The sequence below is a fragment of the Anastrepha ludens genome, chromosome 5, assembly GCF_028408465.1.
Source record: "Anastrepha ludens isolate Willacy chromosome 5, idAnaLude1.1, whole genome shotgun sequence".
Lineage (NCBI taxonomy): Eukaryota > Metazoa > Arthropoda > Insecta > Diptera > Tephritidae > Anastrepha > Anastrepha ludens.
Genome location: NC_071501.1, coordinates 27,360,920 through 27,388,896, shown reverse-complemented (window position 1 = coordinate 27,388,896; position 27,977 = coordinate 27,360,920). Strand labels below are relative to the sequence as shown.

General features: G+C 30.7%; 3 protein-coding genes and 1 long non-coding RNA gene across 6 annotated transcripts in view; 3 read left to right on the top strand and 1 right to left on the bottom strand.

Moving 5' to 3' along the window:
• LOC128865100 (tyrosine-protein phosphatase Lar) overlaps window positions 1-4,242 on the top strand; it is a 271,747-nt gene extending 267,505 nt beyond the window's left edge. For all 3 annotated transcript variants that reach the window (XM_054105073.1, XM_054105071.1, XM_054105072.1), the window contains 2 exons: window positions 13-318; window positions 4,153-4,242. In XM_054105073.1, the coding sequence (XP_053961048.1) occupies window positions 13-318; window positions 4,153-4,221 (375 nt within the window). In that variant the 3' untranslated portion in view covers window positions 4,222-4,242. The remainder of the gene's footprint in view (window positions 1-12; window positions 319-4,152) is intronic.
• On the bottom strand, window positions 203-4,233 carry LOC128865101 (uncharacterized). The gene is made up of 3 exons (XR_008454742.1): window positions 4,128-4,233; window positions 1,897-2,122; window positions 203-282 (listed from the first exon to the last, which is right to left on the bottom strand). It is a non-coding gene; the product is annotated as an uncharacterized LOC128865101 (long non-coding RNA).
• Window positions 4,243-20,459: 16,217 nt separating the features above from the next.
• On the top strand, window positions 20,460-24,155 carry LOC128862790 (KAT8 regulatory NSL complex subunit 2-like). The gene is made up of 5 exons (XM_054101528.1): window positions 20,460-21,119; window positions 21,179-21,371; window positions 21,516-21,679; window positions 21,741-22,144; window positions 23,754-24,155. The coding sequence occupies exons 1-5, from the start codon at window positions 20,627-20,629 to the stop codon at window positions 23,928-23,930; spliced, it is 1,431 nt and encodes a 476-aa protein (XP_053957503.1). The 5' UTR covers window positions 20,460-20,626; the 3' UTR covers window positions 23,931-24,155.
• Window positions 24,156-25,374: 1,219 nt separating this feature from the next.
• LOC128862832 (MTRF1L release factor glutamine methyltransferase) lies at window positions 25,375-27,098 on the top strand. Its single transcript, XM_054101599.1, has 3 exons — window positions 25,375-25,821; window positions 25,888-26,408; window positions 26,472-27,098. Exons 1-3 carry the CDS (start codon window positions 25,558-25,560, stop codon window positions 26,728-26,730), a joined length of 1,044 nt encoding a protein of 347 aa, XP_053957574.1. The 5' UTR covers window positions 25,375-25,557; the 3' UTR covers window positions 26,731-27,098.
• Window positions 27,099-27,977: the final 879 nt, after the last annotated feature.

The window sequence follows — 27,977 nt, the reverse complement described above, 5'->3', positions numbered from 1 at the left end:
ACATTCCTTCAGGTCACCGATGCACGGGACGGCTCCTCGCGCACCGTACGCCAATTCCAATTTATCGACTGGCCCGAACAAGGTGTACCCAAGTCTGGAGAAGGCTTTATTGATTTCATTGGCCAAGTGCATAAGACAAAAGAACAATTCGGCCAAGATGGACCGATTACGGTGCATTGCAGTGCAGGCGTGGGTCGCACTGGCGTCTTTATAACACTGAGTATTGTGCTGGAACGTATGCAGTATGAAGGAGTACTGGATGTATTCCAAACAGTGCGCATACTACGCGCCCAACGACCAGCCATGGTGCAAACGGAGGTAAGGGCATGAATGATAAAAAATATAGTACAAAAACAAATGTGATAAATTAAATTAAATCAAAATAATATAAAGCTAAAAAGCGAAATAGATGAATAAGAAAAAATAAAATTAAATTAAAGAAACTAAATTAAAACAAACTGATATAAAATAAATTTAAATAAATTAAAATAAAATACAGTAAAAGTAAGTAAAATAAATTTAAAAAATTTAACAAAATAAAATTCAAAACTATAAAACATAAACATAAACTCAAATAACTAAATACAATAAAATTGATGAAAGCAAAATTATTTAAAATAAATTAAAATAAAAAAGGAAAAGTTGAATAATTCCAAAATAAAATAATTAAATTAAATCAAAATAAAATAAAAACAAAAAAATGTATTAAAATAACCTAATAAAATTAAGAAAAAATACTAAAAATAAAATTCAATTAAAAGAAAAAAATAAAAAACAAGCAAAAAAATTAAATGAAATAAAGTAAATGAAACTAAATAAAGTAAAATAAAATAATGTGAAAAAACTGCAGTAAAATTAAAAGAAATAAATTAAATTAAACAAATAAAAATAAAAAGTAAAATAATGTAAAATAAAATAAGAAAAACTGAAATGATTATTTAATTTAATTTAAAAATAATAATGAAATTAAAGTAAGTTAAAATGGGATAAATTAAATTAAAATAAAATAAAATACAGTAAAATTGAAAAAAGATAAAGTCAAAAAATAAAGTTATAATAAAAATTAAATTAAATAAAAAATAAAAAAACAAAATAAACAAATGTTTAAAAAATTAAATTAAACAAAAATAAATAAGACGTAAAATAAAATAAGAGAAAATATAATCAAATAAAATAAAAATTGAATTTTTTCATTTAATAAAAAATAATAAAAATAAAGTAAAATAAAATAAAATACAGTAAAATTAAAAAATGAAACAAATTAAGTAAAATAAAACAAATAAAATAAAATAATGTCAAATAAATTAAAATAGTATAAAGAAAATACATCAAAATTAGTAAAAAACTATAATTAAATAAAGTAAGTAAAACATAACAAAAAATACAATAAATAATATGAAATGAGATAAAATGAAGTGATATAAAATTAAATAAAAAATTAAAGGGAAAAAAATTATAAAAAAAAAAAAATAAGACAACATAAAACAAATTTAAATTAAATAAAAACAATTTTATTTTAATAAAAAATAACAACAAAAGAAAGTAAAATAAAATGTATCGTAAAATCAAAAAACAAAAAAAACTTAAAAATTTAGTTTATCTAATTTGGTAAAAGTATAACAAAGAAAGTAAAGTAAAATGAGATAACTCGAGTTAAAGTGAAATATAGTAAAATTAAAAAAATAAATAAAAATAAGACAAGAAAAAATGAAACAGAACCAAAAAATATTATTGTAATAAAATAAAATGAAATAAATTAAAAAATACAGTAAATTAAAAAAAACATAATATAAAATTAAATTAAATAAAAAATAAATTGAATTTAATTCAATTTAATAAAAAATAACAGGAAAAAGAAATTAAAATAAAATAAATAAATTAAAAATAAGCTCTCACCGTAGCCGAATGGGTTAGTGCGTGACTACCATTCGGGAGTGCGTAGGTTCGAATATCCGCGCATGAAACAGCAAAATGATAGAAAACGTTTTTTTCCCTCGACAGGCAGTGGCAAGCCTCCGAGTATATTTCTGCCATGAAAAAGCTCCTCATAAAAACCATTTGCCATTTGTGGAAAAACATCAAGTCGCACGCCACAAATAGGAGGAGAAGCTCGGCTAAACATCTAAGAGAAGTGTACGCGCTAATTATTTATTTATTTATTTTAATTAAAATAAAATATAAAAGCCGAAATAAAAGAGCGAAAAAATAATACAAAATAATGTAAAATAAAGTAAAATCAAATACAAAAATATTGAGTAAAATTTAATTTCATTTAATTAGTAAAATCAATAAAAAATAGTAGGTATAAAATGTAACAAAACAAAATAATTTAAATAACAATAACAAGAAAGAAAATGAGATAAAATAAAATGCAGAAAAATTAAATTAATAAATAAAATAAAACAGTGGGAAAATACAATTCAAATTTAGACAAACAATAATAGAAAATAATAGAAATAAAATAAAAATTACATTTAGTTTAATGAAAATAACAATAAAAAAGTAGGAAAAAAAGTGAATTGAATTAAATTGAAATAAAATACACTAAAATCAAACAAAAGCGGTATATCTAGAATAAAAGCCATGAAATCTGAACTAATTCAGAATGAAATAGAATGAAAAAAAAAATTATTATTAGGTGCGCAACTAAGTTCCCGCTGTTTGTCAATAGATGCCGCCAGCAGTGTGTGCTAGTCGATTCTAACATAACCTAAACGTCATAAACCAAACTTAGACATATGGTAAACAAACTGCTTCGACACATTAGTGTTTTTGGTTTGGTATCATAAACTTTTGATTTTGTGAAAATGTCGAGAGCTACAAAAAGTTTATGGAGATGCTGCTTTAAGTGAAACAACGTGCCGAGATTGGTTCCGTCGCTTCAAAGGCGGTGATTTTAATGTTGACGACCGTCCGCGTGAAGGAAGGCCAAAAACTTTCGAAGACGCTGAATTGGAGGCATTGCTCAACGAGGATCTGTGTCAAACGCAAGAAGAGCTTGCGTCAGTATTAGGACTTACCCGCCAAGCCACCAATCCATTTCCAAGCGATTGCATGCTTTGGGAATGATTCAGAAACAAGGGAACTTACATTCCTTAAGAGTTAAAATCAGGGGATGTTGAACGTCGTTTTTTCGCCTGTGAACAACTGCTCCAGCGGCAAAAAAGGAAGGGTTTTCTTCATCGCATCGTGACGAGTGATGAAAAATGGATTCATGACAGCAATCCAAAGAAAAAACATTCATGGGGACTGCCCGGTTATGCTTGTACGTCGTTGCCTCGGCCGAATATTCACGCTGCGAAGGTTATGCTATATATTTGGTGGGACCAAGTTGGTGTTATTTATTACGAACTGTTAAAACCAATCGAAACCATCACTGGGGATCGGTATCGACTTCAATTGATGCAATTGAGCCGAGCACTGCACGAGAAGCGGCCGCAAACCGCGGAGAGGCATGAAAAAGTGATTCTACAGCATGACAACGCTCGGCCTCACGTTGCCAAACCCATAAAAGCCTACCTGGAAACACTGAAATGGGAAATCCGACCCCACCCGCCATATTCTCCAGATATTGCGCCGTCCGATTATCACCTGTTCCGATCGATGGCACATGGTCTAGCTGACCTGCAGTTCCATTCTTATGAAGACATCAAGAAATGGCTTGATCCGTGGATATCCTCAAAAGATGAACAGTTTTACCTCGACGGTTAAACTCTCGTATAATCTACTAGAAAGATGGGAAAAAGTAGTAACCAGCGATGGGTAATACTTTCAATGATTCAATTGTAGCCATTTTTTCAGAATAAAGTTGTATGTTGATCAAAAAAACAGCGAGAACTTAGTTGCGCACCTAATAACTTAAAATAACACTTTCAATTAACTTCGCATTTAAAATAAGGACACAAGAAAAAAAGTTTTGAATAAAAAACTAAAAAACTGTCACTCAAAATTAAAATTAAAATTGAAAGCGAAGTAATATGTATATTAAAAAAAAAACACTAATTCTAAAATCGAATTAAATTACACTTAAATATAACATTAAAATCGATTATTTAGTATAATGCTAAAAATGTAAATATGCACAAAAATATTCGAAATTCTCTATGAAATTTTTATTCTAAATATACCTAACTCTCCCATTTTCCATTCCAGGACCAATATCACTTCTGCTACCGCGCCGCTTTGGAGTATCTCGGCTCCTTCGACAACTACACCAATTAATTTGCACGCCACCTTTTATCCAGTTTACCTATTGAACCAATGCGCCGCAAAGTGTATCATCAAATGACAAAAACAAAAAAACATAAATCAAAAACCTGCAAACGAAAGTCAATTTTAGTTTAAATTAAAATGCTGCTGGATTCATCCAAAGCCTAGTGTGAAAGGATAATTTTTGTTTGCCATAGCGCCAAAAAAGCTGTTACGCATAATGTCTTATGCATTTTGATAAGCAACTGAGCACACTCGAAAATGAAGTATGAGCACGCTGAATTTCCCCCAATTAAACCTGTACGCAAATTAAGTTCAACTACAACAAAAATGGAATATCAAACTTTCTAGCCAGCAGACAACACAGAACAAAACGTATCTCTATTGCATTCATTAGTTAAATGATAAGTTAAATTGCTTAGTTTTTAAGCACAAAGTGAATTAAAGAGAAAGAACAAAAATTGTTGAAATACACAAGTAGACACATACACATGCATGTAGGCTTACATACATATATTTTAGGCACCTAAGGACCTGAGGGTATACTTAGTTTTAAGTTGTTTAGTTGTTTAATGGTAATTGGTAATTATGCTAAGTTAAGTAAACGAAAATTTTTTAAAGGAAAAGCAGTTACGTACAGTTATATATCATAGAAACAAATATGTTCGACGACAACCGCCAGCTAATTTGTAAGGTTGAACTGTGACCAGTCGCGTTGGGCTAAGCAACAGATTCACTTTTTGTCTTTTAAGTTATTTGTGAACGAAAAAGACTGTTATGCATTAAATTGATTAACTAATCAGTAATATTTACTAAATAATGAATTCAATGCATGTTTGCTGTACTAATTAATAGAAATCTTGAAGAAATTACGATTAAAACTATACTAAAATGATTAACTTAATTACTAATTAATTGACAAAAAATTATTTCAATTTCGAGAACTCACTGACAATTTCGCGTGCAAACCAAAAATGAGTTGTAAAAGCGAAAGTATAGCAAAAGAAACTTGAGAAATTTAAATGAAAAAAATTATGAAAATTATATAAAAAAAAGTATGTACGTTGACTATTAAGTGTAGAATGGTAAAGAGCATAAGGAAATTTTGTTAAAAAGGGAGTAATGCTATTCATATGACTCATTCATAATGTTTGAATATTAGTTTTTTGCACATATTTTTGTTTTTAGATGGAAGCCATGCACTTTTTATGGCATAACACATTTTTTGAAACAAATTTTTTTTTTCTTCAGAGCTTCAACCGTTCTTCTGAGTTCTCAGTTTTTCGAAGTTCCTCCGAGTTCCATAATTTCATTGCTCATTGAGTAGGTTGTTTTTTTTTGAAAATTGAAAATTGAGTTATGCCCTTTATACGGTACGAGTATAAGTAGTATAAAAAATTTTTTTGTAAATTAACTTTTTTCTTCAAAGCTCCAACCGAAAACGATAATTAAAGATATTTTTTTTTATATTTTTATTTACTAATTTTTTTTTTTTTGGAATTGAGGTATGCACTTTTGTATTACGAGTATAACAAATTTTTTTGTAAATTATTAAATGTTTGGTAAATTATTAGATTTTTGGTAAATAAGTAAATTTTTGGTATCTATTTTTTTATATTTTCTTTATATTTTTTTTTTTTTTTGTTTTTTGTTTTTGGTATAAAAAATTTGTTGTAAATCAATTTTTTTTCTTTTCAAAGTTCCAACCGTTCTTCTGAGTTTTTCTGAGTTCCATAATTTCATTGCTCATTGAGTAGGTTTTTTTTTTGAGAATTGAAAATTGAGTTATGCCCTTTATATAGTACGAGTATAAGTAGTATACAAAGTTTTTTTGTAAATATTGCTTTTCTTCAAAGCTCCAACCGAAAACAAAAATTAATGATATTTCTTTTTTATTTTTTTATATTTTTATTTATTAATTTTTTTTTTTTGGAATTGAGGTATGCACTTTTTATAATACGAGTATAAGTAGCATAACAAATTTTTTTGTAAATTATAAAATTTTTGGTAAATTATTAGATTTCTGGTAAATTATTAAGAATTCCACTAATTGCGTTTTTCTTCCAAAATCAAGTGTTTTTTTTTTTTTTAATAGAATGACATGGAATTGGTTGAGCTTATTTGTACTTACATAACAACTTTTCGCCCATGCATTAAAAAAAACTTTTTTTTATAATAAAAATCAAACTTTTTTCTTTTGTTTTTATTTTCCATTATTTGATAGAATAATAAATTAATTAAAAAAACCTTTTTTTGCAATGAAAACCAAAAAGTTCTTTAACTTGCGAACCAATTTTTATGCTTATTTTTACTTAAGGGAGAACACCACTGTGAACGCGTGAAAATTAAGTGATTTTCATGAATTTCGTTTTGTAAGTAGGGATGATTATTTGATTTTATTCAACTATACTGACACAAATTTTTATCAAAAAAATATTAAAAATTACAATATTAATGCAATGACGTCAAAAAAACTGATGCACCCTGGTGGCCACGATAAAGCGGTGAAAAATCATCTGAAAGCAAAAAATCAAAAAAATAATTATAATAAATTAATCTATACCTACGTCAATGGCTATCGTCGAATGTGGCGTTCTTTTTTTTTTGTTTTTTTTTTTTTTTAGAAAATGGTGCAGGTTTGAAAACTGAGTTTGTATTTTTACCCTTGTTTTGTTTTCGAAAGGCTTGAAAAAATATTAATTTTTGGCATTTTTGAACACGGCTATGTACGACTGTAGCCAATACATGCACAAAAATTAAAAAAAGAAAATTAAATCGGTTCATAAGTCTTCGAGAAATCGATGCCACCGTGTTCAGAAAAACGTGTTTTAAGTTTTCATTGGCCGTTGTAACTCACTACCTGCACTTATTGTATTGGGTATAACTTTGTCAATTTTCAAGATTTTAAGTTAAAATTTTGTTTACATATTTTTGAATATATCTACTTTAAGAAAATGCAAAAAAAACAAAAATCGTTTTTTTTTTTTTTTGAAAAATCACAGTGGTGTTCCCCCTTAAAAAATTTGCCAATAATACTTTTTCGCCAATTTTTTTGTTCAATTAAAAAAAAATTGTTGCAGCTACAAAGCATAAAAAAAATCGTAATAAAAGTTTTTTAACTTGGATGACAATTTTTGGCCTTAATTTTACTCACATAATTTACCAATAATAATTTTTCCCCTTTTTTTGTTCAATTTTTTAATAGAATAATTTGTAGTTATAAAGCATTAGAATTTTTGTTTTTGTGCAACGAAAGTCAAAAAATTGTCTAACTTCAAAGCATTAAAAGAAAATTTTTTTTTAACCCAATCAAAAAGTTTTTTTAACTGTATACCAATTTTTTTGCTTGTTTTTACTCAAATAATTTTTACCCTATTTATTGTTAAGTTATTTAATAGAATATTTTGTAATTACAAAACATTAAAATAAATTTTTTTCATTGCAACGAAAGCAAAAAGTTGACTATTTTTGTGCTTATTTTTACCTAAATAATTTAAAAATAATATTTTTTTTTTAATTTTTGTTAAATCTTTTAATATAACAGTTTGTAGTTGCAATGCATTAGAAACATTTTTTTGTCTGTAATGAAAAAATGTAACTTCAATTACAATTTTTAGTCAAATTTTCACTCAAATAAATTTTGCCCTATTTTTTTGTAAATTTTTTTTTTTTTTTTTGTAACGAAAATCAAAGAGTCTTTTAACTTCAATGAGAATTTTTAGTCAAATTTTCACTCAAATAATTGCTAATTTGTTAATTTTTTTTTACGAAATTTTTTTAATAGAATTGTTTGCAGTTACAAAGCACTAAAAAGCTCCTTTTTTTTTGTAACGAAATACAAACTTACATTATTTAAAAAAACAAGAACTTCATTTCGTAGCAAATAACCTTATTTAACCACCCTTTGAATCTCATAAAAAAGTCAAGAACTAATTTAAAGCAAAAAAAAACGTTATTTTTAATTGAAAATAAATGGGGCTTAATGTTTAAAAGAAAAACATATAACAAGAAATTTTAGAAAATTAATGTTGGTTGAAACTTCATAAATTAAAAAATGCATTTCGAAAATTCAAGTTTCAAATTTAGGTTAGCATGTAGAAATAATCTAAACGATAATTGTTTTCTTTTTTTTCAAGCTATAAAAAAACCAGAAACCTTTGGGCACAATAAAGTTAAGGCCCCTTGCAAGTTTTAAGGAAACTAATAACTAAAAAAGTTAGCAGGGCAAAAAATATTATATTTTCAGTCTGGCTAATGCATAATGGAACATGCGGCGTGCTAATTCGATGTAATTTTTTTATATTTTTTTTTTATTACTATTATTTTTTTTTACTAACTTCAACGAAAAAAATTATTATTTACGCACTTCATACAAAAGAAGCGTAAGAAGTAAATATTTTATCAAATATATTTAAAAATAACTGCATTTTTATCTAACTTTTTTCCCCCAAAAAATATAAGTTTAATCCAACTTTTTTGACGTGATAACGTCTTATAATTCGATTTAACAGGCTGCACGCACGAAAAAATGTGTCGTTACCTCATTAGTGTTACCTTGCTCATATGTCGTTACCTTGCTCATTGCCGTTACCTTTCTCATTTGTCGCGTCCTTGCTCATTGCATTGAATGAACTGCAAGCGAAAGCGCGGAACGAACGACAAAGCAAACAAAGCAAACGAACGGCAACGTTCGACATCTTGCTCTCTCCTACTTAAGTGAGCGTATATATGTATGTACATGCGCATATGTACATATATAAATTCACGTATTTGTATTTGCATATGCCTTTTTATTGTATATGAAGGAAAAAATGTATGGTAATATTTACCATATACCTTATAAGTTATGTTGTATTCTAATATATGTATATAAACATGCATATACATATATAATTTCGCGCAATTTTCAAAAAGAATAAATCTATATGTAAAGATGCATACAAATCATATGGACATATCAAATATACGAATCTATTCCGTACGCAAGCAAATGTAAGCTAATGTGCTTGAACTGCAAGCGAGAGCGCGGAACGAAGGACAAAGAGCACAATCGGCCCCCGCGTTCGGCAACGTTCGACATCTGGCTCTGTCCTACTTGAGTGAGCATATATATGTATGTATATGTATGTATATGCGCATTACCTACATATAAATTCACATACTTGTATTTGCATATGCCTTCTTCCTGTGTGCATGGTAATGAACCATTTCTCTGTTGAGAATAGGACGATGATAGAAAAAGTAGGAAATGAAAGGGATGGTTTCGAGTGTAAAGTGTCTTGAAAAAGGCAAATCGATGATGGTGCCTCTTAGTGTTGTTGACTTATTAACGTCTGATGCACAATCGAAATTGAAGATATCTTTCATGAATTTGATAAATGTTTCGTCATTTTTCACGTTTGTGTAAATGTAACTTGACCTATTCCATTGCGATTCTATTTAACTGCTCCTCTATATCCATACAAAATATCTATCAAACAAATAAAATTAAAATTTTGTTTTGAAAATTGCAACCATTCCATCAATATTTTCTTATGACGTTGTCACGTTAAACTATCATCAGTAAACCGACTTTACAGACAACCTCTTTTTTTTTTTAAAAGTACTCAGTAATCTTACACGACTACTAGCGTCTCTAAGAAAAATGTCGAACAAATTTACTCACCCTCTATTTCACCAACAGTCACTCCGCAGTCTCATAGTTTATAAATAAAATCAAAAACCAACAACAACGACCAGGCAGCTCTTCCGCTACAATCACCACAAACAACATTTTGTAAGGACTTGAAATGATTTTATAAAAATAGTAAAAACAGAAAAAAATAAATAAAGCAAAGGCAAAGTAATTAGAATATTTGAAAAAAGTGCATAAACAAACAATAGTGAATATTGAGAATATAGCAGGAAAAATAGTAAATATAAGGATTTTTATTATTTTTATTTTTTTTTTTTTGTTTCTTAATTTTTTAGGCTAAGTTAATTTTTTAGGTTAAGTTAATTTTTTTATTAATTAATAATTTAAGTTAAGTTTTTATGTAAATAATTGTAAATTGTGTTTTAAATGCCACAAATTACTGTTTATATGTATGTGTATCTGCATGTTTTTTTTTAACATTGAAGTGTGCTTAAATAATTATTTTTAATATATATTTTTCTAATATTTAATTATTTTAAAAGGCAGCAATATTTCAAATTAAGGTTTTATTTATTTAATATTATTTAATAAATGAGTAAATTACTTTAATTAATAAATGAATAAAAAATATTAAAAGTGATGAAATTAAGCAAAATTTATTTTGCTTTGCTTTTTTTTAAGAATTACTTAAAAAATATTTATATGACTTTCTTGTATTTGTAAATCGTGTCTTTGCTATATGAAATAAAAATGAAAAATTTAAGGTTAGACAAAAAATTATTTATATTAATTTTGCTCGCTGAAAGTCACATAAATTCTGTGCAGCTCTTTTTATATTTTTTGAGTGATTTTTCAAAAATCAAAATCAAAATTTGAAGGTTAGACAAAAAATTATTTATATTAATTTTGCTTGCTGAAAGTCAACAAAAATTCTGTGCAGCTTAACTTTTATTTATTTATATTTTTTAGAATTTTTTAAAAACTATAAAAGATGTTTGACTAATTTTTTTTTAAGTTTTCCTCTGTAAAAAATTGTATTTGATTAAAAAAAAACCGTAATTCTTTATTACCTTTGGACATTAAAAAAACAAAAGGTTAACGCCGCCTTCATTGCCCGTTTGTATTATAAATAAATAAACTAAAAAAAAAATGCGTCTAATTTTTTAAAATTATAATTAAATTCGACAATTCTATAGTCATTTACATAAAAAGTTGCCTTTAAATATGGTTTACATTATACGAATCTGGTTATCTGTTTTTTTATTATTGTAATAAGTAATGTTCAATTGGAGTAAGTGCTATTTTCTTAGCCGTAAACGATGTGAAAAATAATCTCTTTAACTTGCCCCCTTTGTTATTGTTTTAAGCCTTCCTTAAGCTTTTTCTTTTCTCAAACACTGCCTTAATAAATTTAAGTTTAATTTTATAAGCTTAAGTTTGTTTATTTTTTAAGTTACTCGATGTATATTATTCTGTAAAAAATGTACATTTTCTACTTGTAACTTTTCAAATAAAATGAGTAAAATTCAGAAAAACAAAAATTTTCGCCACGTTTTTTGATTTTTTTTTCTCACATTTTTTGAACAGCAAGATTTCGTTTCTGCGTAATTTAAAATTTTGCAAAAATTTTTCTAACATTTTTTATTTATAATTTTTTTTTTTATTTTTTTTAACCTTTTTTTTTAATTTTATATAATTTATTATTTATAATTTTTTTAAAATATTTTCTTTTAACTTTTATTTTTTAACTTTTTTTTTTTTTGTTGTTTTATAGCGATCATAGTTCTCCCAATTGCACATTATTACTACTAAATATATACCCTGGGAGCAGCCTGTAGGAGTGTGTATCGTATTGCTTTTGTAAGGAGAGAATAACTGCTTTCGATTCACCAACCACCAAACGCGTAGTGAATAAACATAAAAATTTCCCTTAATTCCAAAGTTGCATATGGCTTGACAGAACTACACTATTTTTGTTTTCATTAACTCTTATGCAACTCCATTGCTTTTCAAAGCATGCCGTCTGAAAGTATACAAAATTGTCTGATCCCGCCGTAGGACAGGCCTTTTGACTAGGAAAAATCATAATAAAAAAATATATCCCTACATGTAAAATTGGCAAAAGATTGCATGTCACTTGTACCAAAGTGATAGATTACCAGGTTTTGTCTTCAGCTATGGTAAAAAATTAAATTCAGCGAGTAACTTCGCTTGCCATTTTCACCGGGTACTGAACAGCAATTTTGCCCACTCCTTCACTCCTTTCAACACGTGTTCACACAATCGTCCAATCAGCCGTTGTTCAGATGGCAACGACGCAACGTGAGAGTGGACTGTGTTATTTTTTTTTTTGTACACCGTCAACGCAAACCCAGTTTTTTCGTAAACAAATCGCTGTTATGTTACTTCAGCCATTCAACTGATTATTTCCAATTCGCTGAATGTACGCTCCTTTGGCAACTCCTTCAGAGCGAACCTGATGTAAATGTATAAGTGCATTGCATAACAAAAACTTGGCCACCAGAAACATTGTTTAACAATCCCCATTATCAGCCTCACAGAATTTAACAGCCGAATTAGGTCACTTTTAATTACCAGAAACTTCAGAAATTTGGTAATAGTTTTTAATATTTATATTATTGCAAATATGTTGCAACAAATGCCTCAGAATTATATGCCATATCTTTTGGCTGAGAGCAATCTCCCATATACACCTTCTTCTGCTTACAAAAAGCTCTCCAATCAATTCCGAAAAAAAAGATGAAAGTGGAATTGGATTTTACCTACTCTACGTAGAAAAGACGATAATCTTGCCAAAATGGCTTTTGATCGGAGTCCACAAGACAGTCGATTCAGAGGTCACTCACGTCAGACTTGAATGCGCACAATCTCCCACGAGAGTCCTTCCACCGCCAGCTGGAAGCAAATCAGACACATACCTACTGACGGAATTCGTTGGAGAGCATTCCTTTTTTCGCCCTATGTGTCTGATTTACACACAGAGACATCTGGAGTCTGGAGTGTCCCCCAGAAATTCTCTTTTCGGATAGTTTCCGGATAGATTCCGGAGACATGTAAAGCGGGAACGTTTGTCAAAATCGTCCTGCATTTCCCACGCAGCGTTCTGATGTTTGTATTAATGTCATTGATTTCTTCCATTTGACTAGAAACCAACACAGAACTCAGAACTTTCTCCCACAAAAGAAGAAGACGAATAAAGCAACTGTTAAAAGTTGTTTTGCAGCCCACTTTAAGTTCGACAATGCGAATAAGAAGGAGAAAGCGTGTGGCCAGTACGGGAGACAAAACCCTCTCTCTCTTCCTCGTCCGTATCCCTCCGACGAACAAAATGTTTCCCTGTTTAAATCAGACTATGTTCCGACTGGCACTATGATGTTTTTTTTAATAGTTTTTGAGCAGGTCATCTACATGTATAATTTATTAAGGAATAAAAAAAAATTTTATTAAAATTGATTATTTAATATTACTTTTTTAATTTATATTTTATATAAAATTTATTATTTTTTAATATTAATTTTTTAAATATATTTTTAATATATTATTATTTTTTCTCCAAAATTTTTTCATATAAAATTTATTATTTTTTAATATTGTATTAATTTTTTAAATTTATTTTTAGCGCAGGGCGGTATTAATCTTGAAAATTTGTTTTTTTTTTGTTTGTTTTTTTATATAACAACAACCGCTACTATTATTTTTTCTCCAAAACTTTTTCATGTAAAATTTATTATTTTCTTTTATATTAATCTTTTAAATTTATTTTTAGCGCAGGGCAGTATTTATCTTGAAGATTGTTTTTTTTTTTGGTTTTTTTTTATACAACAACAACCGTTATTTTTACTTTTTTTTCAAAATTTTTTCGTATAAAATTTATTATATTATTTTTTTATATTAATTTTTTAAATTTATTTTTGGTACAGAGTGGTATTTATCCTGAAGATTGTTTTTTTTTTGTTTTTGTTTTTATATAACAACAACCGCTACTATTATTTTTTCTCCAAAACTTTTTCATATAAAATTTATTATTTTTTAATATTAATTTTTTAAATTTATTTTTAGCGCAGAGTGGTGTTTTGAAGATTGTTTTTAACAGTTAATTTAATTTTAACCAATATTGTGTATAACAACAACGGTTATTTTTTTCAAATTTTTGGCAAAATATGAGAAGCATGAAATTAAACAGAAATTCCGAAAAGGAAATGTATGAAAAAAATTATTATTTATATTTGAAGGTAGTAAAATAAATGTATGTATAGCTGTTTTTTTATTTTAAGCGTTCATATAGCATAGCATTGTTGTTTCAAATTGATTGAAGAGTGATTGTGAAAGTGAAGGTGTAGATTAGTGTAGTGTCTAGAAAATTAGAAGGAAACTAAAAAAAAAATTTAAAGTGAAAATGTATTAAAAAAAATATATTAAATTAAATTAAAAATGTAATAATGTAAAAATTACTAAAATATTAAGTGGTGAAAAAAGCAGAAAAAGGCAGAGAACTCAACAAAGAGAAGGAGAGATATTCAACAAAGCACAATCCCTACTAAGCATCATCAACAGATTCCCGCAGAGGAAATGGGATTTGTAACAACTGTAGTCGCAGTGATAGGAATTCCGAATAGACATACATACATCCATACATGCATACCTGCGTTTAAGAGCAATTGACCATTAAGGGCAAATAACTTTGCAGCGTTGCATTTGCAAATGTACATTTAACTGTTGTGTTACCATAGAAATTTGCAAATGCCGCTATGCGAGTTTACTTGCACTTGTAAACTGTCCCTTAAAATATGTATGTATGCCATGAACGTTCAATTTAAATTAAAATGCTTTGGCTTTATAAGATTTTAAGGCTTATAAAAATTTATGTAGTAAATGTAAAAAAGCACTTGACGTGTAAATATAATTTAAATAGAACGTAGCGATGAAATTGCATAATTTTCTTTTATTGTAATAGTTTAAAAGAGTTAAGGAAATTTGAAAGTAGTCACGCCGATGACGGCAGAAACTGTTAGTGCACGAACAAAATATAAAATTGTATTCATAGGTGCATACACACATACATACATATATAGTATATCAAATAAATACATGCATACATGCACACATATATCAACAGCAAAAGTCTAAGTCTGAGCGTTGAAATACTAGAACTTAAGTTAAGTATAAAAAAGAGTATTTAAGCTACCACGATGTGCGTGCAGATGTTCATATATGGCTATATATGATGTAGTTAAACAAAAAATAAAATAAATAAAAATTAAGTAATAAATAATAATTAAATAACTAAGTAATTTATAAGTAAAAATATGCAGTAAGATATAAAAGATTAAATATAAAATAGAAATTAAATGAGTTATAAGCAGACTATGCAAGGTAAGTTAAATAGAAATACGATAATTAATAATTAAAATTAAAAAATGTATTCAATAGTCCAGTTTAAGTGCAATAATGCTTTAGTATTTAGTAATTAAAATATAATATATAGTGCATAAGTATATAAATACATGAAATAAATAAATTTAGTATTATAAAAAAAGTATGTTAAAGCAGCCATTTTAAGATGTAAGCTCATGTATAAAAAAAATATAGCACAAAAAATATAATAAAAATTTGTAACATTTAAAGCCATTTTATCGTAAATAATAAATATATTCACATAGAGATCATATTAGAAGCGTTGTAAAGTATCGATAAAATAGAACACAAAAGAAAATATATAAATAAAGAATCATAACATTGTAAGGCATTGGTGTAGATATCTATTTCACTCGAACTTCTTGCTGAGTTAAAAAAAAATATTTGTTTAAAGTAGAAACAAAATTGTATGCATCTTCTGCTTAAGTTAAAAGCATTTGTTTCAACTAAAAACATTTTTTCTTACCTTAATTTAACCTTAATTTAAAAAATGTTTTCGCGTCTCATACTATTATGTATTTGATCACTTTATTCCTTTATGAAACATAGGACCTCTGATTATTCGTTGATTCATATTGAAAATTACAACCCTGCATTTGTTTTTATTACCGCTGTCGTCCGGCATTTGTTCATTTCAACGTCTGTTGAATATTTTCTATTAGATCGCATAGAGGCTTCATGACAATTATACAATTTTTTTTATTTTTATTTAGAAATCGCCTAAGACTATGTCATTGATCGACTCTTCAAATTTGAACAATCCCATTACTTTGGTTAAAAACATTTGCGTGTACTAAGAAACAAATTTGAAAATTACAACCCTGCATTTTTTTGATTACCGCTGGTGTGCAGCATTTGTTAATTTCTCCGTCGTTTGAATATTTTCTATTAGATCAATTATAAACATTTTTTTTTTATTATAAAATCGCCTAAGGCTATGAATTGATCGAATCAGTAAATTTTGACAATTGCCTTGCTTTCGTTAAAAGGATCTGTTCAATTTTTTTAACCTTAATTCTCACAAATTTTCGCAAAGTAAAATTTTATGCGTCTCCTACTATTGATTCATATTGAAAATTAGACCCCTGCATTTATTTTTTTTAGCTCTGTCGTACACCATTTACTACTTTATCCACCTGTTGAAATTTTTTTATTAGATCGAATAGAGACCTCCTGACAATTAAAAATATGTTTATTTTTCTAATTTAAAAATCCGCTAATACTACGAAATTGATGGACTTAATCAAATTTTGACAATCGCCTTGCCTTGATTGCCTCTGTACACGAGGAGAATTTGAAGATTTTGCATAAGCCGTCTTCGATTCCTCATGCTTTAGTGAGTGGCGAATTGATGAAGCAACTGATATAAACTGGTATAAATAAACATATTTTAGCAGCACGGGTAAAGAGTGTTAGTAATACTGCGTTCAGCCGCGCCTAAACGAGTTGCTTGCATTTCTTTTTGTTTTTTAAGCTACAGTCTACAGAGAAGAACGAAAACACTAAACGTGTTGCCCGAGCTCGGTGCCCCCATCCCTTCCCCGTTCATCTCTCTACCAAAAGTTGAGAGCTGTCACAACAAAATTTGCCGTATCTGAACACAGTCTAATGAAGCTTGCCTAATATCAGAAAAAGGAGTTGACAGCATTGAATTTAGTGAGTTATACCAGTTTTATGAAGTATCCACTAGTGGCGATTCTCGCTTGATAACTTAAGGCTGCAATCTGCATGTCTGGTAAACTTTTTAGTGGGTAATTTTCTGGTAAATTTAGGTAATATCGAAAAATGTGCTTCAATTTTTTTTCTTTCAAGCCTTTTTTCAATTTGACGGAAAAATAAAACAGCTGATCAAAATGTTCGTGCATCACCTTGCAAATAGTCGGCCGCATACGATTCATAAAATTAGTCAAGTATTGCGATTTTAGAGCTATACAAAAGCCATGAAGTTCTACGGAATATGCAAAATTCGACGGAACGATTGAAAAATTAATGCCCATGAATCAATTTCTTCTGCTGACATGGGAATGTCTATGGTTGATGTGAGGAAGAAAATATCTTCGAGAATTTTAATTTCTTTTCCAGATGACGGCATATTGAAAATAAAATCGACTATCAAATTGCGTGCAGCGAACGTCACAGCTAAATGATTTTGACAAGCAGTAGGTGTGATCAACGTAATAGTAATATTTTGAACTTGTTTATCATCATTAATTCCTTTTGTCCCGAATAGAACATAGGGTCTCCCCTATAACCGAGGCGTAAATTTTTCTATCACTTTGACCTTTTTGGCATTTATATGACTTTTTGTTTTTTCATCCGTTTTTTTTCAACCATATGTCTATAATCAACACCGGTACCATAAAACTACGCATACATATATTTTATTTTAATTTTCTTAACCAGATCGATATACATATGTACATATAACCATGAACGATTTCTTTCCAAAACTGATGCTCCATAACCCTTTATATGCATATATTTTTCTGAACTCGATCTATATACCTACATATGAAAAAGTAATCTTATTTCCGAAAACGATTATATAGTCTCTACAATATATAGCATATTGTCCACACTTTTTATAATCCTTAATTAAAATTTAGATTTGTAATAACTTGAAAAACTCATGTTAAGTATTATTATAATTATAGTTTATGATAACGAATGATAAAGTGTAATAAAATGTGTTAAGCTAGATTTTTGAAGGTGAAATATAAGAGAAGGAAATAAATAAAAAATACAAATAAATATTAAATGAACTTGTTTTTATTCTTTTTAATATTCAAAGCAAGCTTTCCAATAAAATTTGTTATCTAAAATTTATTTGAGAAGTTTTTCGATGCGTCGCATAAACTGCATTATTACCTAAAGCAATTCTCTCTAGTTCTGCTGTCGTAGCCGAATGGGTTGATGCGTGACTACTCGTTTCCACGACAGTCGGCTCTACGTTACCGAAACTACCCGGATTTATATCCGGCCAAGGATTGTCAATCTAGCAGCATTCCCCGTATGTTTATGCTGCTACAACAACAACAACTACAACATGCGTGACTACTATTCGGAAGTGCGCAGATTTGAAACACCAAATGATAGAAAAAGCGCGATTTTTGAAGTGAAAACTTCTTTGGAATCGTTGGGAGTGATTTGAGACTCGATGAAACGAAAAAGCGACACTACGAAGCGTTATATGTTGATATACGTATATGTGTGTGGCTGCGTACTGCTGAGCCACGCTAGTATAGTGAGTATTGTAGTATGTATACTACACTGCCTATTACTTGCTTTGGTGTTTAGTTCAAGCGTCATACGTATGTATGTTTGTATGTATGCTAGTACGTATGTGTGCGCGCCTGCGTATTACGGAGCCACGGTGAGCGAGAAGGCATTATGTATACCTATACTACACTACCTAATACTTGCTTAGACCAAGCGTCCTACGAATGTTTGTGTGTATGTTAGTACGTCTGTGTAATAAACGCGTTACGACGCTCTTAATAGCAACCGCGTGTGCTGTATTGCGTCCGTATTTTTATATTCGTAAATATTTTAATTTTTAAATATTTACCGCAATTGCAGGCGGTGTTGCAATATACCACAATCAAAATGACGGTGCTCGTATTGTAACTCCACAGATAGATCTGAATGCACAGCAACTAGAATCACTGTCTGTTCAGCTCTCTAAAGTGGGAGAAATATGTGCATGCGAAACCAGATTGAACAGTGGAAAAACAGTTTTAATTGTGGCAATTTATATTTCACCGACTCAATCAATAAATAGCATGACGGAATTCATTCACGAAAATTTAATAAATTATACACCAGAAGTATCGCGGATACTTAGAAAAGATTGCGATAAAGTTCCAATGATTTTAAGTGGCGATTTTAACGTAAATTTTGCATTGAACACAGCGGTTCCTTTAATTGACTTTCTCAATACAACATTCAATTTAAAAATGAATCGACAACACGATCAAAAACAACAATTGACGCGGTATTTCAAAGATATGTTGATAACATCGAAACCATAGCATTTGTATCATATTTTAGCTATCATAAGCCACTCGTATCACTTGTTGAAATTGAAAACATTGAGGATGAATAACAATAAAATGAAGAAAATAAAATATGAACTTTATAGCAATATTATAATGAACCTATAATTATCCCGCTCCTAATGCTGCTTTCGTCTCATTCTCTCTCAGTTTGTTTTACGGACGGTTTCACTTCTATCGCGACTAACCGTTAGACGTGTATTGTTTTTTTTATTTCAAATTTTCACTTTTTATGAAAATATTTATTTTTCGCGGTGTTTAGTCCAAATTTTCACTCTTTTTGAAAATAATGACTTATCGATTCAGCGCGCGATTTTTTAATCCAAATTTTCCCTTTTTTTGAATATATTATTTTATCGCGATTTTTTAGTTCAAATATTTACTATTGTTTTAAATAATGATTTATCGAAGGCTAAAGGTTAATTTAACTCTTTCAAAAACTACAAAAGTTCTATCGAACCTCATTGTTGTTTGACTGGGTTTTTTCGGTTTCTTTTAATTCTTTCCTCACTATCGATCCGTTGACAGTTCGTCCCGCACTTTTTTTTTTTTTTTTGCACGGTATTACAAACGTTTAGAAGAATATTTGTCATAATAGAATTTTAATAAAATTCGTAGTATTATGGAGTAAAAATAGCTTTACATCAAATCTTGAATTAATAAAGAGTGTTAATGAGAGAATATTGTTACTTCCCTGTGGTTGTATGTAAGTAAAATAAGCCTCTGTAATAGCGCATTTTTTTAAAGCTTATGCAAAAATTAAGCATTTTTAAGGTTAAATATTGCTATTAATTCTTAATGGTAATTTATCAAAAGTACTATAAATCAAAAAGTTGATATAGTGACTACATTTGTGTGTTATAATTTTAAATTTGATCCACGCACTTAGACATTACAAGCAAATCTATCGTGGTAGCAATGGAAAGCCATCCCAATTTTTTCTAGAATTATCGGCCAGACTGAATAGTGTCGTCTATTTGTTTCATGCAGCAACGAAAGATCTGTTAAAAGATTACAACAGAAAGTTACTTATTTTGCAATTGCTGCGTGAACACAGAGTGTAAGCTCATGTGCATTAAACAATTATCGAAAACGATACATCACGTAAAACTAATCGACTTTTCTCAAAACAATGGTGCTTTTGGCATTCCTAATTTCAGTTTCGTGGTACAACATAGTTTGTGTAAACAATATACGAAACACTTTTTATGAAAAAACGCAGTGTAACAGAAGATTATAAGTGGTCAACTAAAGATAACAAGACAATAGAATAGATTTCCCAATTGATGGTATGGCTACCAACTGCTCACATTTGCGACAACGCCAGTTTCTGAGGTATGGCGGTAGCTTGCAGGAGCTACGTGAACAGCTACATCAGGAAATTGAAAACAAGGCAAAGTGTTGTTCTAATCCAACTCATGCTTGCTCACTACCACGAGTAGACGACAGTGAGTATTGTATGCGTCACATTTTACGTGATCCGCGTGGACATTTCCGCCAATGCAGCTACATCTATAGAAATGGACGAAAATGCCAGAATGCGTTGCAGAAGCATGACCTTAAAAAAGATCCATCCTTAACGACTCTTTGCTTTGAACACAATCGTCAAGCGCAGCTACAAAAAACACATACTTCTGTGGGCAAGTTAAAGCGCACAGATACAAATGAAGCATTGTTGAATAGTTTGGCACATCACATTAAAGTGGAAGGTACTCGTAGGGAGGAAGATGCTAGTGAACAGGAAGAAGAAATTGACGTAGTGTCACCGCATATAACGCCCTTTGGTAATTCAAAATCGAATATTATTTTGACATTGACATTTAAATTTGAATTATACTTGCAGTCGCTCACGAACAGATAAATAGCCTGGAGTCAATAGTATCCACGATACACAAGAGACGACGCATTTTGGATTACGCTTCAGACAGCTCAAGCGGCAATGATAGTCTACCCAACATTAGCAACACGCTACGGGGTTATGAATTCCAAGAATCTGACGATGACAGCATAGATTCACAGGGTGAAGATGCACTCAAGTAAGTATTAGAAAAAGTTAAAAGTGAATCAAAATTTTTATTTTTCGGTTGCTGAAGTTATATACGTACATAACATCTCAAAAATGTCAATAAGTCGGGCAAAAAAGACTACCAACTTCGTTTTATTTGGTCTATATTTTACAGACACGCTGGCATTTACACGCGTGAAGAGGCGATACGTATCTCGGAAGCAAAGCTTACAAAATTACAGGGTCTATATATTGACCAAATAAATCACTTGCATCATATACTCAAAGAACGTCGTCGACGTTATTTAATCGCCTTACGCAAGGAACGTGAAATGCTTTGTAAGATATGGCTTGTGTTTACAATGTAACGTATCTAAAAAAAATTCCAAAATTTCCACAGGTAGTATCCACGATCAGCTAAAGGACTCGCCGAAGGAACGTGTACTATACAAACAGCTGAAGGCACTAAATACTTATCATCGTCGATATGGCGTTGAAGCAGTACTCTATAAGAAATTTAAAGAAAAACGATCTCGCTCATCCGATAGCTATGGACACAAAGCTACAAATTTTAACAAATGTGCCTTCACTGAAGGTGGTGTAAAGTGTGGTGAACGAGCAATGCCTTGTTGCAAATTTTGCCGCAAACATATTTTGGATGATAAAAAGCAAATACTTTTCCGTGCCTGTGAGGTGGAGAAAAGCGGCGTTGTATGTCAGGAACCAGTGCCGTGCATCTTTGAAGATTCTGCAAAGTGTGTCTTGCATTCGACCATACCGACGCGACATCAATATATTCAGAAGGTATGTGAGCAATAAGACTTAAAATTTACTATTGCTATTGTAACTACTTTTGATTTACTTACTCGCGTATAAGAGCTCCTTTTTTTGAAAATGTTTTTTAAGATTCAATTAGCAATCACACATTCAAAATATATTTACAGTTTCATTGTTGTAGATTCAAATATTTGCTAAAAAAAGAACTGGCTTGATTTGTTAGTTAAAAATAATACCGGTATTGTGCATGATTCAATAATAAAAGGTTTGCTCAGTAAGCAGCTTTCTCCTTTCCTCTTGACAAATCGGCTCCCTTAGCAAGACACTGGGTTGCTAACTCTAGAAATTTAGAGTAAAAGTGGAGGAAAAGTAAAATATGTAGGAAAAAAATTTCGCTTTCAGAAGAATGTACTTATGAGCAAGAACTTGCTCGGTACGTCCAGGACCAATATGGACCATGATATTGAGTACATCCGGACATATCAGGATATCATAGATGGGGCAATGAGCGTGAAAGATGGTCATTTTCACAATCTGAGCCCGATGCCTTTCAAATATAGGTTGCGGAAGTACTCACTACATTGTTTTAAAAATATATAACTTATTAACAAGAATTCATTTTGTAATATATAATTACTCGCAGCCTCTGAACGGCATATGGTTTATTATGAAGAGCTTTTTCATGGCAGAAATACACTCGGAGGCTTACCATTGTTTGTCGAGGGGCGATCGCTAACAATGTTTTCTATCATTTGGCATTTCGTGCCCGGGGTTTCGAGTCCGTGCACTTCCGAATGGTAGTCACGCACCAACCCATTCCGCTACTGCGACCACCGCCGATGTAATAATTCATTTGAATAAGAACGATTAGGAATATAAGAGTACTTAAAATATAAGAATAATCATGACTTGGCGGTCAAGACACCAAACTTACGTGGGCAGAGCATAGTAAAATAAGACATGAGTATCTTCAAAGTTTGTTTTTAGTCTACTAAATTTATGATAAATCCATTTCCTCTATGAAAGTATTACTTAGGGTCATAATGCTTAGGTAACACAATAGCGCCATATTGGCGAAACTTCGCTGTTAGTTTTGACTAAAAAATTAATTCATAAAATGTAATTCTGGGACTATATTTATTTAAAATTAAAATAATTTTTACCAAAAAGGTATTTAATTTTTCCTTTTTCTTCGCCCTTCTTAAATGCGACCTTTTGTAAGGGAGTGTCAGAATTCTAATGTCACAAGTGTTTCTTATTTTGTTTGTCTTTTTTGTTTTCATTATGCAGTATTTGTCGTTTACTTAAAAAAATTCTGATTTCGTACAATTGCCAATGCAGATATGCGTTCTCCTCCATCTTACAGGGTTACTCAACTGCTTATTCCACATAATGCAGAGAGGGTAATTTAAGACTGTGAACTTGTTAAAGTAAAGTCTTGCTTCACTATATCTTGCAAAATAGTCTTGACTACTTCATTACGGCATTATATTTGATATGTAAAAATCTAGCAAAATTTATGTAACAAATACAAATATAATTCTACTTCACTTTAATAGAATCCCATTGCTAATGAGTTTAGCCTAGCCTTATACGTAAATGAACTAATTTTTGTGTTCAACCTTTTTCATTACAGAAATACGAATCGGAAACTGAAGAGGATGATGATGTAAAGCAGGTGTGTTGTGATGACAAAACACCAGTGGTGGAGATTGCAAAATCTGAGAGTGAACCTACTGCATCGCCGGGTAGGAATATCACAATCTCGCATGATAGTGACGGCACTGCTGCAGTGTCAAAAACGCGTAAATAGATTACTACTCGTAAGGATACATTACTACAAAAAAAACAGTGCATTCGCATGGAGATCTATTTTAAAAGCCAGTGCCAGTTAGTTCTTAGTAATATTACGTACTAGATTTTAATATACTTTATTGAATTTATTTCTTTTAGCTCAACTAAATGTGAAAGTAATGAAGAGTTGTTTGTTTTTATGTAACTTTCCAATATTTCAATAAATAGTTGACCCGATTTTAAATCCTTGTATAATATTTATTTATGGAACAACATCAAGACGCACACAACAAATAGGAGGAGGAGACCGGCCAAACACCTAACAGAAGTGTACGCGCCAATTACACAGGCCAACAACCAAAAAACTTTTTCGATAATTTTAACTAAGGTTTTAAGGTTTTTTAATGCTGAAAACGAATATTACCTTGAAAATGCTCCAGCACGTCAGGATTTTTGGCAATTTGAGGTTAAAAAATCAAAAAATGCAGATTTTGGCCATTTTTTTTAATTTTTTTTTGGCAAGGTAAAGTTTTTTTTTAATTTTCCACAGCGGCATCGCAAAGTACTAGTCTTCAGTTGTGGTTGTGGAAAATTAAAAAAAAACTTTACCTTGCCCAAAAAAAAAATTAAAAAAATGGCCAAAATCTGCATTTTTAGACTTTTTAACCTCAAATTGCAAAAAAAAACCTGACGTGCTGGAGCATTTTCAAGGTCATATTCGTTGTCAGCATAAAAAAAACCTTCAAGAAACACCCATAGCCGTTTTAAAAGCTGTAAAAAAGCGAGATTTTGTTGGCCTGTGTTATTTATTTTATTTTATAATATTCATTTTAAGTTTGTATAAATTTCTTATTTTCAAAGTGTTTGGAAAAGTTGATACTTATTCCGAAGATATTTTCATTTCCTAAACGGTGAAACACAAAGAAATGAAAAACTGAAGATTTTTACTTTTAAAAAGTTTCATGATTAAATTATTGAATTATGAAAAAAAAAATGTGTTTCCTTTATATGCTCGTTTTTTCCTTTTAATTTTCTTAAGCAAGTCGCGAAGCAACAGTCGGGTATGGCGTACCCAGTGTTTTAAAGATTCATAAGTAGAGATCGGATTTTTATGCAAATTGAATATTTTATTATGATGAGTTTCTACCTAGATGCGAACTTCATGTGATGTTAAACAAAATATGCACTTGCATTTGTAAGAATCCGATCTCTATTCATAAGTTTAAGAAGAAGCTGACGTAATAACGGAAAAGCGAGTACAGTTAGTACAAGCTGCGATAATAACGACACACAAGTACAGTTTGATGTTGAAATAAAACAAAAATAGAAAGGAATACCCAATATGTAGATTTTTATAACGCCATTTAAATAATAATACACAAAATAATAATTTTCTAGGTTTTTTAATGATAGGGACTATTTGCTATTTAATTTCTAACAATTCTAACGTTAGTGCATAAAATTGTGAGACATATAAAATTCAAAGTCATAGAAGCGACACTGCGCGCCGCTATATTGGTTAAGTACCGAATATCGAATACTTTTACAGCTGATTTCCATCATAATTCGTTTACCGCAGCAAAAAGCGGGGTTGAAATTTTAATTGGCTTTTCATAACAGAAAGTAGAAGTGACAACTTTTCCACTATGTTAAAGCTGGTAGCACAACAACTACAACAGCAAGTGCGCCAGGTATCCCGTGCCAGCGCAGTCAATTACACCAAGGCCACAGCTAGTTCCGCCAGCGGTTCCACGCCATCGAGAGAACAACAACAACAACCTAAGCAGCTGTCATCGATTGAGGTAACCAAAGCGCTTGAAGGTTGGCCTGAAAAACTACGAAAGGCTGGTGTTGGCGATATTGATTTTAATTTAAAATGTTTGGTAGCGCATGTGTTGGGCCAAAAATTCGTAAGTTTTATATAACATTTTGAATTTTTTTTTTTTTATTTAATTCTATTGATATTTTCATTGTAGAATACGGTGAAAGGATATAATGATTTAGTTTTCAACGATGGCCAACTGCAAGAGTTTCAGCGGCTATGTGAGGCACGTTGTGCTCGTATGCCACTTCAGTATATACTCGGCGAATGGGACTTCATGGATTTGACCCTGAAGACTGCGCCTTCCGTATTCATTCCACGTCCTGAAACGGAGGAATTCGTTTCCAAAGTCATAGAAGCGTATCGCGATGTAAAGGAGCCAATTAATATGTTTGAAGTTGGTTGTGGCTCAGGAGCTATGTCACTGGCTATTTTACATGCTTTACCCAATGTGCGAAGCACAGCCATTGAACGGGGTAAAATAGCCACGAATTTAGCTAGGGAAAATGCCAAGATACTGGGCTTAGATAATCGGTTCACAGTGTATCACCACACAATGGAAGTGGACAAGTATGTGCCGCCAGAGTTGGCCAACCAAACATACGATTTGATAATTGGCAATCCTCCTTATGTAAAGTCTGAAGAGTTCCCACTCTTGCAACCAGAAGTAGTAGCGTGAGTTCGACTAATATATTAAATTTATCTAGATTTGAAAGCCCTTTAATTTTTCCCAACCAGCTATGAGAACTTGAATGCATTGGATGGCGGTCAGGATGGTCTACGTGTAGCTCGTCTGGTTTTCAATTTAGCATGCGAGCACTTGCGGCCTGGTGGCAAAATGTGGCTGGAATTAGGAGAGGACCATCCACCGCTGGTACAAACTATTATGGATACACAATATGAAGGTCGCTTGCGTTTCATTGCTGGTTACAAAGATCAGTATAAGCGCAATCGCTTTGTAGAAATTGAGAAGGTCAAACCCGAAGTTAATAAATAGGTGATAAATGGGCACTTGTTGACCAATACAAAAGCATTGGAAGCTAATTTTCTCGACTTTGAAATATTAAATATTTCTGCAAATTAGCCCTAGTGATAAAAAATTAGCAAGTATTTTGCTGTATGCATTTAAAATGCACCGCTTATATAAATAGAAAATAATTTAATTTATTCAAAGAAAGTTGTTTGATGAAACCTGTATCTCAAGCCTTACTTAGTGAGGAATGTAGCATTTTAAGCAATACCGCTTCATAAAAGAGTAGTTCTTTCAATATTTATTATTCGAAAACAAGCAAAATATGCCGATATCAATGATTGAAATTAAATTAAAATAAACAAAACTAAGCTTCAGTGCTTGCGAAACGTTTATGTGTGGAATGTAATTTCGTGCAAGTTGCCGCCATGGATCTAAGTAAATAAATATATGCGTGTGTGTTTACGTGGACTCCCTACCTCCGTAACCATGTTTTTTTCCAAAAGTTGTTTATAAAAACATAGACTTTTGTACAATATTCATCTGATATAACACCCTTTTATTGGGTGTTTGGCCGAGCTGATCCTTCTATTTGTAGTGTGCCACCTTTACGCTGATCGCTTTACGTTGTAATAAATCGCTTGACACAAATGTTAGCAAACCTGGTCAAGGGCGTACTCGGCATAGCTGACAGCTTTTTTCAAATAACTATGAATTCCTTACAAAACATGCAGTAGGTGAACGCGAAGCTTGGAAAATTTCCTTATTGATGGATTACATTCCGTTCATCAGGTGGCCACACGTTCAATATTAATAGCGTCAGTACAATACGGTAAACAGAAGGCGGTATTAACAGCCTTAAGATGCGTGCATTTAAACTGAATTACCAATTCCAGCTTCGCAGCACCGTTCATAAATTAAATTTTCATAATTTCAACAAAGATTTATTTTTAATTCTGCGCCTAATTGTATGCAACATGTCTACAGAGAATGTGAATGAAATGAGAAGGCGCAAATGTTATAGTGCTCACAGTCACCAACGTAAACGCAGGCCCGTGTAAGCTGTTACGATAAAACTAACGAGAGCCCTATGTAAATGAAAAATCAACACCCTTCCCCTCCGTAGTATCGTAGGGTTCCGTAGTTCCGTAGTTCCGTAGAATCGTGTCAGCTGATTGTTCTCTCACCACACAGTGTTGCCAAACAGTACTTTTCGAAATTATTTTCAAAATAATTTTTGTTAATTTTAATTAATTAATATATTTTAAAATAAC

What these genes read in the sequence shown, in the direction of transcription:
- LOC128862832 (XM_054101599.1), top strand. Translation starts at nt 25,558, where the DNA reads ATGTTAAAGCTGGTAGCACAACAACTACAACAGCAAGTGCGCCAGGTA. An exon ending in ATGTGTTGGGCCAAAAATTC is followed by an intron (nt 25,822 to 25,887) that starts GTAAGTTTTATA and finishes TTTTCATTGTAG; the next exon opens with AATACGGTGAAAGGATATAA. An exon ending in TTGCAACCAGAAGTAGTAGC is followed by an intron (nt 26,409 to 26,471) that starts GTGAGTTCGACT and finishes TTTCCCAACCAG; the next exon opens with CTATGAGAACTTGAATGCAT.
- LOC128862790 (XM_054101528.1), top strand. Translation starts at nt 20,627, where the DNA reads ATGGCTACCAACTGCTCACATTTGCGACAACGCCAGTTTCTGAGGTAT. An exon ending in CAGGGTGAAGATGCACTCAA is followed by an intron (nt 21,372 to 21,515) that starts GTAAGTATTAGA and finishes TATATTTTACAG; the next exon opens with ACACGCTGGCATTTACACGC. An exon ending in GACATCAATATATTCAGAAG is followed by an intron (nt 22,145 to 23,753) that starts GTATGTGAGCAA and finishes TTTTCATTACAG; the next exon opens with AAATACGAATCGGAAACTGA.